Source organism: Gouania willdenowi, chromosome 18 (assembly GCF_900634775.1).
Source record: "Gouania willdenowi chromosome 18, fGouWil2.1, whole genome shotgun sequence".
Classification (NCBI taxonomy): Eukaryota; Metazoa; Chordata; class Actinopteri; order Blenniiformes; family Gobiesocidae; genus Gouania; species Gouania willdenowi.
In genome coordinates, this window is record NC_041061.1 from 12,342,896 (window position 1) to 12,360,280 (window position 17,385).

General features: G+C 35.1%; 1 protein-coding gene across 1 annotated transcript in view; it reads right to left on the reverse strand.

Moving 5' to 3' along the window:
- Nucleotides 1-17,385, reverse strand: part of LOC114480064 (ATP-binding cassette sub-family A member 1) — a 243,088-nt gene that overhangs the window by 197,322 nt on the left and 28,381 nt on the right. Inside the window, exon 9 of the mRNA XM_028473858.1 lies at nt 17,104-17,299. Coding sequence (XP_028329659.1) covers nt 17,104-17,299 — 196 coding nt within the window. The remainder of the gene's footprint in view (nt 1-17,103; nt 17,300-17,385) is intronic.

A 17,385-nucleotide genomic window follows, 5' to 3' on the forward strand; every position in this document is an offset into this window, starting at 1 on the left:
AGGGTAAACCAGTGTTTCTCAAATGGGGGTACGTGTACCCCTAGGGGTATGTGATGGCACTACAGGGGGCACTTGAGAGACAGCAAGAGAGAGCGGAAAATTAGCAAATGAAAGCATTAAAAATATGGGGTTTATAATGTTTATGTTGAGTTAAAAACTATAACCATAGTAAATAGTACCAGAAACTCACAAAACACAACACAAAAAATAGAGAAAAACACATTGAATAATAAAAAGAACAGGCAAACTACAACAAAATACACAAAATGACACCAAAAACACACACACTAAGAGAGAAAAATACACAACATAACTACAAAATACACAAATATAACAGAGCAACATACAAAACGACATAAGAAACAATCAAACAACACCAAAAACACACACAGAGAATAATTTAAATTATACCAACAACACAAAAATGACAACAAAAACACACAAAATAAGAAATAAACATACTGAATAATAAAAAGAACAGAAAAACAGCAAAATACACAAATTGACACCAAAAACACACACACTAAGAGAAAAATACTTACTATTAACAGCAACACACAAAACGACCACAAAATCACACAAAATGAGGGAAAAATACACAATATCATGACAAAATACACAAAAATAACAGAAAAACATACAAAATTACATAAAAAAACAACCAAACGACACCAAAGACACACACATTGATAGAGAATAATTTAAATAATACTAAAAACACACAAAAATGACACAAAATAAGAGAAAGATACAGTGAATAATAAAAAAAAAAAATTGAAAAATAACAACAAAATACAGAAAATGACACAAAAAACTTACAAAATGGCATGAAAAACACAATGATGATAAAAATGATCTTGATTAGAGCATGAATTGAAAATACAAGGGTCAGTTTTGGTCCCACACCAGGAGAGAGATGACCGTAAATAATAAAAACTATAGAAATAGATCTATTCAGGAGGCACTAAATACTGTTTCATTCCACTTGTTTACAATTATATTCTTTAAATTGTGTGTTATCACTCATTCATTCCATCACTAAGCTTTACAAGTGAGAAAAAGGTGTACTTGAGCCAAAAAACCACTGGGGTAAACTACTGCAGTCGGACATGTTCAAGAACTCAATACTTAAATGTGACTTTCACATCAACATTTCCTTTGATTTCCTTCACCTTTCCATCGGGAAATGCATGTTTTTCCAGAATACATGTTGTTTTATCGAAGAACACCTTGTGCACATGTGACCACTGAAGTGCATTGTGTCAGATTCTTGTCACTTGACCTTGACCTAGGTATTAACTAACAGGTAAAAAAAAGGTTAAAGTATATCTCAATGCTTATTAGAGCACATGGTGAGCCACTTTGGAGGACACAAATAGCTAAAGATGTTTCATTACAAGCCCACTTTGCACTAGAAGTACTCAGTCCTGTTTCTCACATGCTGTTTTGTACAAGTTCTCTCTTTTACGCTTTCTGCAGCTTCCATGGTGGGAATCAAAGCAAGCCATCATTTTTTAAAGCATAAAAAGCTTTTTGGAGAAAAGTGAATTCCACAAAACTCCTGTTAACTTAACCAAATTTACTTAATATGTAACTCAATTTCATTTTACAAGTGTTATAAATAAGATTCATAAAATACAGGCTGATGACATAAACAAAGGCATTGACATAAAAGGAGACGGACTAAAGTAAAACTGCAGATTTACAGACAGTAACAATGTAGTACTAACCCTGTAACTAACCCTACAACAACATCAACTGACCTCATTCATATATATATATATATATATATATATTACGTTTTTGAAAGGCCTTGCCTGTAAGTCTTGTGTGGCTCCTGCATGTGTCAGTGCTCCAGGAGCATAAAGAGAGATCCTTTCTCTGGTATATTAGTGTTTAAATTCACTTTTACACTTCCCAACACCACATTTAACACACATCCATCTACATTTAGACTGTGATAATACTGATGAACACACAACATAATAGCTCTATTTGATTGCGACTTTAATTTTTAAAAATTAACACCTTTTTTACGTACCAATTCTGAAGTACTACTCATACTAAGTCTGACGTCAAAATTAGTATGTAGTCCAATTTGATAGTATGAAAAGATTGATTATGCGAGAAATACCCGGATGCATGTGTACGTATAAGTGTGCACGGTGGGCACGCTAGTCTCAGTACTCAACCGCCCCATGATGCATTGCGAGCGCAACGTAAAATCGTCCTGGGACCAGCTTTAAGCTAAAAATCAAACATCGCCTTTTCAAAATAAAAGCACCTCTTCTTGTCTTCCATTAGTTTTTCAACACTTTTGTAAATAAGGCTCTTGTTTTGAAGTTAACTTGAAGTTTAGTCAGTAGCACAATGGAGGGTCTCTGAAAATCTCCGAAATGTCAACATGAGATGTATTTTTCGCAAGTTTTATGGATCAAATGACCACATGTTGATATTCTACTTGCTTTCGGAACTTTCAAAGGTGACAAATCAATAGAGATGTTTAGCCTCAGTGTGCTTCAGGTTTTTGACGTTGTAGGTTCGAGCACATATTGTATAATAGCAATAACCTAAAATGGACATGGTCTCGTTTGGTCACAATTACACATAAATGGTCAACATCTCAGACCATTGTGAGAAACTGTTACAATCATAACCTACTTATTTATTAAAGTGTACATCATATAGTTGCCATAATTTAAATGCGGGCAAGTGACTTACTGTAGTGATCAATGAGATCACTATGTGTGCCCATTACAAGACAAAATCTCATCTGTAATGGTTGCATACGCAGAGCATGGTGGATGGCCGCTAGACGTTTAATATTAATATTAACCTAACCACTAGGAATGAGTATATTATAGTATATCATGTTTTTCCTGCAGTCTGTGCCTTCTCCTCGCCCTCCGAGGGCTCTCTTTTCTGTTTCAGGTGTCGATGTTGGATCTGACGGTTCCTGATTGATGGTTTGTGGCTCAACTCGTCTAGTACAATTGGATGGACTATCCTTTTCTGTTTGTCCTTCTGTCCACTAACCTAACCAGTAGAAAGCAGATGGAAACCAGTAGAGAGCAGACGGCTGCCACCTCTGAACCTGGTTCCGTTGGAGATTTCTTCCCATAAGAAAAGGGAGTTGTTTCTTCCCAATGTCGCTAAATGCTTGTTCATGTAAATCTTGTTGAGTTCTATCTTTCTTTCTTACTATGGACCATATATTTTGTTAAGCACGCTGAGATGACTACGTTGTAATTTGCGCTATATAAATAAAGTTGAGTTGGTTCAAAATGCATCTTGGGAAAGTTTACTCCAGTCGGAACGGTCATCATCCTAATACTAATAGTATATACAGTATGTAGTAGACAGTATTTCATTGTGTGTGTATAGTATATTAGTTTGCAAATTCAAACACCACCTCTGTCTCTGGCGTAATAATGTTTTGAATTTACTTGTACACATCTTAAACACATATCTACATTTACAGAGCTGATCATTCTGATGAACACACATTATACGTAATTGCCCTGTTTGATTGGGATTTTACATATTTTTTGATAAATAAACACCTCTTTTATGCACTGACCCTGATTTTCGTTCCTGCCTTTGTCATGCCCTAATGCTGCGTTCAATTGTACTCGGAACCACGAAAGGTCCAGGTTGTCAATTCAATCATCCGATGTCAACGTGTTCATTCTTTAAGCTCGGAAAACATGACTGGTTATAGTAAACTGATGTTTGTTTTGATATTCTTCGAGGTACAAAAATGCCTGCTGGGGAAAAATATTATAGCAAGTCGAGAGTAAGAGAGAGAGAGAGAAATGTCATGTACTTTAAGTATGATTTGAACGCACCAGCAAGGGGAATCCTGCAGGCGTAGTTAAACCATAGACTGGAGAAAGAACGTGTTTAACTATAGGGGCATCCAATATCACCTTCCAATGGAAATGCCACTACAAAGTTATTCTATACTTTAAGTAACACAAATGCCAAATTAGACCCCACATAGAAGTAAAAGTTGGAAAGAAAGTGACTGTTTACAACTAACGGTGTGCAGCACCATTTTGCTACGACATCTTTGCTGCCCGAATTGGTTGGTTCCTGAGCTCAAGGGACATGTTATTGCACTTTCCCGATTTGTTCTGTCGGATTAATCCTGAGTTCTGAGTGCAATCAAATGCAGCATAAGAACTGCATTGTAACTATTTCTTTATTTGTTTGTCCCATTTATTTGTAAGCTTCTACTCCATACTGCCACCTACTGAATTGGGTATTTGATTACCCTGGATATGAATACAGATGGCACTGCAGAATCAACTAAAGTGAAAATTAAAATCCAGTAGGGAGAGAGTATATATTCTTGCATGCGACTGATGGTCTCTATTGGCTCGGTGGAATTAAAAACACGGCAGTAGTTCCGTGTGACCCCAAGCAAACTGAAGAACATTGAGTGGGTGTGAATCTCTTTTTTCTACTCTCCCATGAGTGATTCTTACACTGTGTTCTTACACTCATCAGACAGTCTGATTGATTAAATGAGTATTGTATGCTAGTCAATAAGGCACTTTGTCTATCTGATTAGATGCTAGCTTATTTTCTTCAGCCCTATGGTCTCACCTCATGTTTTTTTTTTTTTTTTTTTTCTGGTAAGCAGCTAGACTTTAAGCCTATTCCCTCTCTTTCAGTCGCACCAGGGCGTCCATTTCTTTTTATCAGGGAGATTTTAAGCAGCCATTTTTTTTTTTTTTTTTTTAGTGCAATTAAATGTTTGCCCCACTGCCTGCTGGCAATCTTTCCCAGGTGCTCCTGGGAGGTCAGTGTGCAATGAGCTAATGGCCAGCCTTTAGTCGGAGTCTGGCCAGCTGTTCCCCCCACAGACTGCACAGATGCCACCTCCAGCAGTCATATCACTTGAAAGGCAGGGGATGTGTGCTACATGCTGCTCATTAGCTTTCTGCTCAAAACACTGTTTGATCTAACTTGGGGAAAAAGTGAGTTTGAATTGAAAGATTTTTGATTCCGGGGATAAAATAAAGCCATTGGCCACCAGTAGGATGAAAACTGAAATAGCTAAATGGATAGCCAGAGGTTAAAGTAATGGATTACAAGTACTCACGTTATTGTAATTGAGTTGCTTTAATGGGTACTTGTACTTTTCAGTAATTTCACTTAAAAGAAGTAATTTGTTACATTCCTACATCCAACCATTACGGAGTAAATTATTCTTTTTTTTTGTTTTAAAATGATCAACGGACTCTGTGAAACTACAAAAAATGAAATGACCAGACAACAATCAAATGCATCCCATCATAGCCGACCAATCAGATTAAACGTATAATGCACTGTGCCAAAACAGCGGTGAATGCCGGTTATTTATATCATAGCATTTAATAATGTATTAAAATGTATTGCAACCATCACCAGCCCTCCCTAAGGAAGGGTAAGAAAAAAACGTTATTAGAGGGATAATGTAAAAAGAGAGGGCAGTGTTACACCTAGGTAAGGGAACAGGGAAGAGGAAGTCAGGGTAGGACAATGGAAGGGGTGGGGAAAAGTTGACATTTAATCTTATTTTAATTTGAGTTAACCTAAATCGTTTTTTTTATTAGTTATTATTCTTTATTATTATTATTATTATTATTATTATTATTATTATTACTATTATTATTATTATTATTTATAAATTATTTTTCATCAATTTTTTCAAACTGATGATCTATTTTATATGGAATTGAATTCATTGGTGTCATTTTATTTTGAAAAGAATTGTACATTTTGACAAACTTTTATTTTATACAGATGCCTCTGCGGAAAAATGTGCACGTTTCCATTTCTTCCCTTTTTAAATTTATACATGAGATGTTTACTGTACGCAAGGGAACCATGGCAAGATTTATTACCAAAAATAAACATGGAGGGGTGAAAGTAAATAGTAGAATTTAGTTAAAGTACTATTTAATTGAGCTACTTTTTACTTGTACTTGAGTATTTTATGTATGGCTTACTTGTACTTGTACACATTGAGTCACAGTACTTCTACATGAGGAGGATATATCAGTACGTTTACAAAACTGTGGTTGAAGCCTACTAATCACCCTAAAGCCAAATGCTCCACCCATGTTTTATATAGGAGAACGTGTGGATCCTTTATGTGAAGGTAAACATAACCAAGAGTTATTGGAAGTTCTATTCTTCTTCCTCCCAGCACAGCTACAGGGGAGGTTTGTGTTTTGAGTGACAGCAGTGAATATGTTGTCCTTGTGTCGGTTTTCCACCGCGGGGAACAAATGCTTTGCTATAGCTACGCATCGTGGGAACATGACGTGTTGTTCAGCGCACAGACGCATTGGCTGTTCTTAGAGTGAATTATGCAGATCCATCATTAAAACCTTCTGATTCTTCACCCCTCATCTTGTTATCATTAGCTATGGTGAAAGAGCTTTTATTTTTATAAAGTGGGGGAACTCCTATGTAGGGAATTGGTATAATCTTCCAAATCCAACATACATGAGATAACATCTTAATATGTAAAACTATGACAATCTGTTTTGGATAGGGTTTCATTAACCAACAGGGGAATACAGATTATATTTAAAGCCCAGCTACAAATTGGAAAAATAGATGAAATAAAAAGAGATTCAAGCCATTGCCAGTATTTTAGTATAAATGCTGTTTGTTATTACTGTTCAAATGGTGTGGTTACTAGCGTATTTACTACTTAACCTTCATTTCTTATCACCTTGAGAAGTCATATTATTTCTTTAACCCTCCTTTATTCATTTTTAAATTGTTATAATTATTGTTTTGTTCTTTGCTTGAAATGTGTTGGTTTTTAATCTTTGTGGCATCCATTTGAATCTATTATCAATGGGGTCAATTTGACCACATTCAATGTTTATCATTAAATTGCTTCATATTTCATGGCTTTCCTAATTTTATGGGTACAATTGATTAAGCATAACAATATCATGATGATATTGTATATTTTCAATGTGCTGGACGCATATTGCACGTATTGGTGTTCCTCTGGGGTCAATTTGACCTCAATGGTAAAATGTGTTAGTAATATTTGATGATAATGGGAGGGTTAAAGTAATTGGATGTTAAAAGTTTATCCTAATTCTTAGTGTTTGAGGGAGGGAAGTTAAAGGAAAACCCTGAGATGGAGTTTGAGAGGGAAACCTCGTAGGATAAAGGCTCATGACAGACGTTGCTTAGCTAAAGAGCAGATGTCAGAGTCCAACGGATGTTTTCTAGCCTGATTTAAAGTAACTTCTAAGGTTGATGCGAAGTTTACTCAAAGTGAAGATATTAAGCTAGCAGAAGGTAAAAAAAAATTGTATTTTCGCAGTTTTTGCGAAATGTAAATGCTATTGCACTTAGATTAGAAGCATTGTCGCAATGTTAGCACACGTTTTTACTACTAATGTGCAATGTTTGTGGGCATTTCAAGCAAAGATAAAAACCCAAAATAAACTCACTAAACCATAAAACCCAACATAACTTGTGAGTAAAAACAAACTCCTGCACATGTCAATAATAGGTGTGTTTGTTGCTTGCACGGCGAGTGAATGATTCATAAAGTTTTGGACCTCAACGAACACGCAACAATTCATTTTGTCAATAAATTTCCCTTTTTTGTCCGTCCTTTAACTTTTGGCCACTTTTCTTCCAAATGAGAATTTTTTTTCCCAATAAATACCACTTGTTTCCTTTTTCCTACATTTGGCCTCTTTTTCTTCCACATTTTTGCCCTTTTTGACTATCGTTTCCTCTTCTTTTGCCCATTTTTTGGCCACTTTTGACTGCATTTTAGTCAATTGTCACTCTTTTCTTGCCTTTTTTGACCATTTTTGGCCACCTGTTACCATTTCCGCCACCACTCGCTCATCAAAAATGTAGCAGACCAAACCCCAGTCCACCCCTGGGCTAGATGAAATTTGGGTGTTTTTTTTCATTTTGTTTTAAGTGTATATGACTGAAAGTTTTTGAATTCAAAATTAATTAGTAATTTTATTACTCTCATGATCTCACCTGTGATCAGCTGTGAACATGTAAAGGATTTCACTTTTTTTTTTTAATGTGTGTCAACACTATTGTTTGGCGCTACGTGTGTGTGAGTTTTCCATTTCTGAGTTTTTAAGTGTGTACGCATCATTGCCAGTCAATTATATAAAGGGTAACAAAGTGAGAGGCTAATTGACTTTTTTTCAACATACTTCTAAGTGGAATATGTGGGTTTCAATTTCCAAGAGAGTAGTAGAGGCACCCAGTTAAGTCATAGTTATGATTTATTTACCAAGATACACATATATTAAATAAAAGCACAGTGGCAAATGTGTACAAGAGCCCAGCACCCTTTCCATAGTACTACACCATGACTATTATATATTCTCTAATTCTATGCTACATGCCACATAGCAAAGCGAAAATATATATTCACCACTTTAATGTCTTGGTAAGTCATTCACATGTACATATAATCCTTTTTTTCCTCTATTTTTTACCTTGTCTGCACATAATTTTGAAGGTCAACACTACATGTAATGCAATCTTTTTGTGAGAGCAATGCACATTTTATTATTGCAATTAAATAAATGAATTTATTGTGTTATTTCATTAATATTTATTTTTTTAATTAATTTAAAATGTATTGTGACCATCACCAGCCCTCCCCAAGGAAGGGTAAGAAAAAAACGTTATTAAAGGGATAATGTAAAAAAAAGAGGGCAGGGTTACACCTAGGTGAGGGGTAAGGGAACAGGAAAGAGGGAGTCAGGGTAGGACATTGGAAGGGGTTGGGAAAAAGTTGACATTTAATCTTATTTTAATTTCACTGAACCTAAAACGTTTTGTTTTTTTTTTTAATTTATTATGGGGTAAAGCCAGGGAGAATATGCATTATGCACGAGTGCTGACAACTACACAAATTCCCAAATTTTAGCTCCGTGCATTATGTCTCTATAGCTTATGCTTTTACCATAACTCCAGTAAAATCCCTCAACAATTCGTCCTTTTTGTATACTTTAGATGAAATATATAAGGTCGTAACAGGAAAAACTCCACAAGACTAAAATAACTCCATAACTTCTAAAGATGATGTAATCATTTGTGTACTAAAGCAACGGATTACAGAATAAGTCACTCATTTCTGAGTCGTATAGATTCCTTCTGGCTGTAGTAGCATCCAGCTGACTGAGACGGAAGGGAAATCTTTACCTTACATCAGGTTTAAAGCCTCAGTCAAATAATTGCTTGGAGCCTCAAGTCAGCATCTCAACTTACCTAGAAAATGTAATCAATTTCAGTTGTACCCTGGAGATTGTCTCAGTTCAGCCATATACAGTGCGACCAATGCAGCACAAACACAGCCCTATACATGCACAGTCTTAAACAAATTACACTGGAGAGGAAAAAATACCACCAGGGCAAAAGTAATCATGTCTTTGAACTGTCCCTAGCATCAATCAAACAGCTCTTTATTACAATCTGTGCAAATCATACTCTGTTTGCAGCATTTACACTGAAAATGGAATAAGCTTGAGTAAATGTCATTGTCGTGGAGACAATGCAAGCTCCTACTTTTAGAGTCAAACTATTAATGGGGAAACAAAACAAAAAAAGTAGCCTAATTAAAGGCAACATTTTTATTTTATCTTCGATTTTAGTATTTGGCCCATTAGACGTACTGGTACCATGGGTGGACGAGGACAAAAATTCAGCCATGGCATTTAGTCAGTGATTCTCAACATGTGGCTCTTTATGTCCTAATTTTAATTATTATTCCCCCAGAAAACCTTAAAAGGGTAAAACTTTTTTTATGCCTATTCCCTTTGGCCAATTTGCCACTTCCTTCCATTTTTGCCCTTTTTCAAAAAGTTCTGACACTCAGATTTCAGCATCTTTTGCCAATAAACATCCCCTTTATCCAATTTTTGTCCTTTAATTTTTTGGCCACTTTTAATTTAAAATGAGCCCAATAAATACTACTTGTTTCCTTTTTACCCTACATTTTTCCTTATTTTGTTCCACATTTTTGCCCTTTTTCACTATTGTTTGCCACATTTTGCCCATTTAAGCTACCTTTATCCATTACATACCACTTGGTTCTTCTTTATTTGCCCATTTTCTGACCACCCATGACTGCTTTTCTAAAAGTTCAGACTTTATCTACCTTTTACAAACAAATATCCCTTGTTTCCTTTTTTTTTGTCTATTTTTACAAGTTCTTTTTGACACTTATCAAATTTGTGTCCTTTCTTTAATTTTTTTGGCTATTTTTCATCCAAATAAGCAAACTTTTGCCCAACAAATACCACTTCTTTCCTTTTTTCCCTACATTTTGCCTCTTTGTTATAAGTTTGTGCCCTTTTTGACTATTATTTGCCACAAGTTGTACTTTTTCACTATTGTTTCTCACATTTTGCCCATTTAAGCTACCATTAGCCATTACATACCACCTATTTCCTCTTTCTTTGCTCATTTTTTAGGTACTATTGACTGCTTTTGACCCGTTTTAGTCACTTTACACTCTTTTTGCACCATTTTTGACCACGTTACCATATTTCCTCCATTAAATTGTCAAAAAAATAAATAAAAAAAAACATAACGGACCAGACTGGCTTATTTCATCCTCTCCTGATTGGTACAGCTTTTAGTAAACTGCTATATTTTGGCTGGGCCAGAAGAAGAAGAAAGACTGAAGCATTATCTTTCCATTAGCCACAGCTCATCGTTAGCCTTTATTGTTGCTATTGTTCCATTCCTTTGAGGGTAGTTATACACTTACAGAGAGTTGTAATTGGTCATTATGCAGACAGACTGCACATTTCAAACCCATTTAATTGCACATAAAGCCACACAACTAAATTCCGCAGCAAATTCAAAATGAGCGATTAGCATGCTAACCGAGAGGATATGATATTTTGTGATCATTTTTGCTGGGCCAAGCATGCAATTCCACTTCATTGTGAAACTTTGTATCAAGGGAATATAGGCTTCTCATAAAAAAAAATAAATAAAATATATATATTTTGCTGCAGTTTTCTCCAAAGAACAGGCTTTTAATGAAACTGTAGTGCTGGGCCTCTAATGAGCAAAACAGCCGCTTTTAGGGAACAAACAGATTCACTGATTTCCACGGCTGCCCCCACATTTCCCAATTCTGCTGTGTTGCTTTAATTTGTGATTTTATGGTTAACTGATAATAGCTATTGTTTTTCCATGCACTGTATTGGCTTCAAAAGCCAAACCTAGTATTTATTCATATTTTTATAAACAGTAATAAAACAAAAAAAAAAAAAAATGGAGCAGTTATTTTTCTTACGCTATTCAGTCATTAAAACATAATACAAATTCTTACAGGCAACCATCATTTAAAAAAAAAAAAAATGCATGTACACATGTGCCAATGCTAAATTCATTATTTGTGGATACAATTAGCATCATTTACTAAGCTTGAAATCCAATAACGTAGGGCTGAGTTTGAACAAATGTTGTTAAAACATTGCCTGTTGCTCAGAAAGCTGGAGTAATACATGTAAAACATGTATAGATCCATTCATCAATTTACAAAAAAAGACCATTAGGAATAATACACAAGGTGGAATTCCGGACACCTACTAACGAACTGTTTAAAAAAATCTAGAATAATAAATCTTATGGATGTATTAAGATTAAAAGTGTTAGAGATTGTGTTTGAATCCATCCTTTGGGTATTTTGTCACTTTTAAAACAAAGAAGGAAAATACAATTTAAGTGGGTTTAATATTTTTGAACAAAGAAATTTAGAACAGATGTTCAAAGAAGATACGTTTCTGTTTACGGTGATAAAGTTCGGAATGATCTTGAGGATCACTTTAAGTTAATGAGTTCACTGTTTATGTTTAATAAAAAATCTTTAAAAAGCAAAAAAAAAAGCATAAAAATCTCATGTGGACTTCATTGATGGTCTTCCTATGGAATATTATAACAACTAAAACTCATTTTTATTGATACCAAAAGCTTTCTTTCAGTACAGAAACCCATCATTATTCCACTACGAATGCAGTTAATGGTTGTTATTTTACCCAAAGTAAGAACTTCATTAGCACAGCACTCAGTAACATACAGAGCTATACATGAATGGAATTCATTACCAAATGACATTAAATAAAATCATATTTATTATATTTAAAAATTCCCTGAAGTGATATTTATTAGGAAACTTTAGTGACAAACATTAATTTTAATACTTTGTAGTATTTACAGTATGTCTGTTGTTATTAATTCTGTTTGAGTTGGAGTTGTTGAAATGTGATTATTATTTTCATTGTATAAATTGCATTGTGTAATTTGTGGACCCCAGGAAGAATAGCTGATAGCTGATGATTAAGCTATTGGGGATCCTATTAAAAAACAAAGCAAAAATATAGAAAATGAATCCCAAAACAGAGAAAAATCACAACAAAATACACAAAATGACAAGAAACGCATTGTATGACAACACACATACACAAGAATGACTTACACAGTACAGTAAGTACACAGACTGCTCCAAATAACACTACAAAAATACACAAAATGGCTTCAAAATAGATAAAACAAAAAAGGTGTCAAAAATAACAGCATAATATAAAAAAAAAAAAAAACAATAAAATAACATGGAATGACAACAAATATGCACCAAATGTTGGTCCTTTGGAAATTGTTGCTACCATTATTTAAATGTTTATAATACTCAGTGGGCTCCACAAACTGAATATCCTTTTCCTAATCCATAAAAATGTTTACGGTTTGGCAATGCTTGCACAGCTCGGTTCATTTTCACATATAAATAGAAATACTGAACTTTTTCCTTTTTTTTTTTAAATCAGTAAAGAATAATGTGTAGGTCCAGTCAGGGCAGATTTTGCTTGCAGTTTGTTATCTAATTCATCCCAAGGGGATTATTTCATGCTGATGTCAGGTAAGTTCCTCCACTCATTCATGTCTGAAATGACCTTGCTTTAACTGGAAGAGGAACAGGAGGGTGACCTCAGGGCTGTTCCCACTAAAGTTGTTTTATTCATCAACCAAAATGTAATTACAAATAATTAATACAGTGCCATTCCAAACGATTTAAACCCATTTTACCAGATTTAAGTGTGATCTGTCACTTCAGAGATCATTTCGGGGCGACCGTGGCTCAGGTGGTAGTGGGTCGTCTTCTGATCGAGAGGTTGGGGGTTCGAGCCCAGTACCTGACTATGTGTCGAAGTGTCCTTGGGCAAGACACTGTACCCTAAGTTGCTCCCAGTGGTCGACTAGCGCCTTGCATGGCAGTCCTGTCCCACTGGTGTGTGAATGTGAGAGTGAATGGGTGAATGAGCTGATATGTAAAGCGCTTTGAGACTGGTTCAGTGTGGTGATAAAGCACTATATAAAATCAAGTCCATTTACCATTTTTACCATTTCAGGTTTCCATAGAGCTCGAGTCCAGTTATGGATAAATAAATAGAGTGCAGCGTTTTTCAACCTTGGGGTCACCTGGAATTCAAATGGGGTCCCCTGAAATGTCTAATTATTAATAATAATAAAAAAAATACTGATTACATTTTTTTTTTTAGCTGTTTTAATTATTATTATTATTATTATTATTATTATTATTATTATTATTATTATTATTATTATTATTATTAATTTAACACAACACACAAAACAATCTTAAACAACTGTATACGTTCTCTACTATACGTTCACTACATTTCTCAACGATAAATTTAGTTCAATTAAAATGCAATATAAAAAAATCTGCAGTGGTGCATCTTGTCACTTTGTGCGCTAATCCTGGCAACAACACACATTAAAAGCTAATTCTAGAAAGAAAGAAAAAACTGTCTGGAGATGCCAAAAAATTTGCGATATTAAACTTGGGGTCACGACCCAAAAATGTTGGGAACCACTGATGTAATGTCATGTACAACGTATGAACAATTCATTGCATTTGTGATAATATTGCGATATGATAAAAAAAAAATTTCCTAACCGCAAAAGCTGCGATTTAGAAAAATTGTCGTACAATGGCTTCAGGCTTGACGGACGCAGACACCACGCAACGTTGGAATAACCGACCAATGGCAGATGCGCCGCCGTCCGCGGGGGTGTGCGGTTCGTCGCTTGGAACCCCACTCCGCCCCCACTTTGGCCACCGACGACCTGTCCGACGCTGGAAATAATTTAGTGTGCTGCAGTTATTGAGTGAATATGATGTTTTTATTAGTATTTGAAATGTTTTCTTTCATTCTTAATGTTTAATAAAAACATACACTTGTTTATTTTGTGTTTATTGGGACTTTAATTTACCTAAAATTTGTGCAATTTGTTTTAGCACATATCTGTTCCCTTTACTTTTCCCGCACTTTAGTTTTGTTTGGCAGAACTTTGTTTTGTTACGTTGTCGTACTGCATGTCAAAGTATTTAAGTTAACTGTAACTGAAGTATATAAATGTCTTTAATATTAATTAATGCTTCATTTTCTTTTATCTTAACATAAGCCTAGCCTATAAGTAACAATAATTCATGTACAATACATCTGATCATGTTTATTAGAACACATTACATTTATTTATTCATTATTATTATTATTATTATTATTATTATTATTATTATTATTATTGTTGAATAATACATGAGAAGAAGAGCTTGAAAAAAATAAACGCAAATGAAATCGCACTCGCAATATTGAGGAAAAAAAATATACAATTAGATTATGTTCCAAAATCGTTCAGCCCTAACACAATATAGCCCTACAGTGAAATTTGTTTCTGAATTTTACCTATCCTGTTAAGGAATAATATATACTAATAAACAATAGAATAATTATCTGTAACCATAGGTAGTCTTACATCGGCTAATGTGTAATTTGTGGCAATGCATGGAGGCTCCTGACTGCTGGTCGATTTATATATACTGTAGTTTCCAATTGTAATTTTTTATTCATGTACCCCCTATGACAAATTGCGTACCCCTGTGGCTACCGTACCCCACTTTGGGAACCTAGGGAGTAGGCTATTTATAAATATGTATGTCTATATATAATGTGTATACATTATCGCTTTGTGTCGCTTTCTCTGATCTTCCTTCATTCATTTCGTCTAATTTCTGAATAATTTTTGCTGCTGTAATGGATTAATAAAATACCATCTTATTTAGTTTTCATGACATGCCAGTCTGAATACACAAGTACTTGATTTTTATAGACCCATGGCTTTGGAGTTAATTGGAAAAACTGATTCTCCGTCTCCTTTTGGCACCATAGTGTAAATCAAGAGCAGACGGGTCAGGTCTCATTTGAGACATTCGAGCATAACATTCTTTTTTATCACCACAGGTCTATTTCAGATATTCAGACACCTGCTTGGCTCTGTTGGATGTCTCGTCCTATTATCATGGAATAAGTTAGCGGGAAATGACACGCTAGGCTCAAGAAAAGTTTCACTCTATGATAAACGGACATCTGTTGTGGCAGGTCTAACAGAGAACTAGAAAAGCAACACATACACAAACAAGCAGATGCAGATTTGCTTCATTATCATCATCATGCACACCGAAAAGTTCTTTGCTTTAGCCTGAAATGCAAAATGTAGTCTGCAAAAAAAGCAAATTTTTCCAAATAATTCATTAAAAAGTGCTTTTGCAGAATTCAGCAAGCTTAGTTTGTCTTACGCTTACAGTTTCTGTAAAAAGTTGCATTTCAGAACAATGATTCACCTGTAAACCTATGATAAACCTGCTATCGGAGAAGACTGTCTGTGTTCTAAAGCAGAGAAGAAACACCAGAGTTTGGCTGCATGGAATAAATCTTTCATAGAGATTGCTACACTTCTACAAAAACACACAACTTTGGCTTTCGGAGGAAACTCGGTAACTTGGCTTCATATTGGCTTTTACTAAATTATCACAACGATGTGAGATATTGGCACCACGGGAACACACTGGAAACACTGTGCCAATTCTCTCTACCAAAACAGACAATACTCTAACAATACGCATCTTTGTTTATTTATTCATTGCCTTTCTCACACAAGCATCACTTTGTCGACGATAACAACACTGCATCAGAGCGAGAATGTTGGTTTTCTTCTGACCTTTCCACTAACTTTTATTGGTATCAGTTCCCTCTTTCAAATCGCTGGCCTGGACTTTCCCCTCCATAGGCAAAATATTATTATGTCAAACCCCTAGTCCAGACATCGGCAATTTCAGTAAAATGACAGAAAAATACACAAGACAAAAGCAAAAATCCATTAGAAAGTACAAATAATTAAACATTGCAAGAAATTACAGTAAGAGACAAGAAAAAGGCAGAAAATATTCCAAAAACACACAGAACGATGACAAAAATTAACAAAACGACAAGAGTAATACACAAAATTACCGCAAAAAACACAAAACGACAACAAAACCATACAAAATGACTCAAGAAAAAATACAAAATTACAGAAAATGACAAAGGTATGCAGGAAGACAAACCCACAGTACTACAATCAAGCAAAACGACAATAGAAATACACAAAATCACTCCAAAGAAATCCAAAATGATAACATAAATACTCAGGACTCCAAAAAAAATACATTTTACAGGAAAAAATACACAAAAGGACAACAGAAATGCACAAAATGCAATCAGAACAAGCAAGACGACAACAAACAGAATGACGATAAAAAACTATGTTCTTTCCTGTGTTAATGTTCAGATTGGTCATTACTCTAAATGCTGACATGAATGTCATTGTGGCCCTTTGATTAAACAAACACATTTTTGTGGCCCCCGCTGTGATAGAAGTGGCCCACCTCTGCCCTCGTCTAAACTCCTGATAAATGCTGATGATTTCTGTATCTTAAAAAATGATTTATCTGATCTATTCACATTCTTCCACGGCCATGTTTGCCCTGTTCAAAAATAACCACCCATCAGTTCCTGTGTCAATGATACTCCACATTATGTGTCGCCAATTCTTGATTTTTCTCCATTTCCTGGCTAGCATGACTATACATATAGTGCTGTCAAGCTAAAATGGAGATAAGTGATTAAGACGAGTCCTGTGTGACAGGTTTGCTTTATAAAAGGAGCTTGGCGCAGCACTTACCGGAACTGTTGCCCATAATGGAAATTGACTTGTTTGTAGCCGTCTGTCGAGGTAAGGGTATGCTGAAAGTTGTATTGGTGGAATTAGAGTCAGACTGCTTCCCACACAGAAGCATATTGACACTGCCTATCAGGTCCTCCTGGAAATTCAGTGAGTTTGCAGACTTAAAGGCAAGGGAGCTCCGGAGCCTGACCACCTGAATCAGAAGAGTGGCAAAGAGACAAATAAACGTTATTGCTACTGTAAAGGAATGAACAAACATTAATTCAAAGAAGTAAAAAG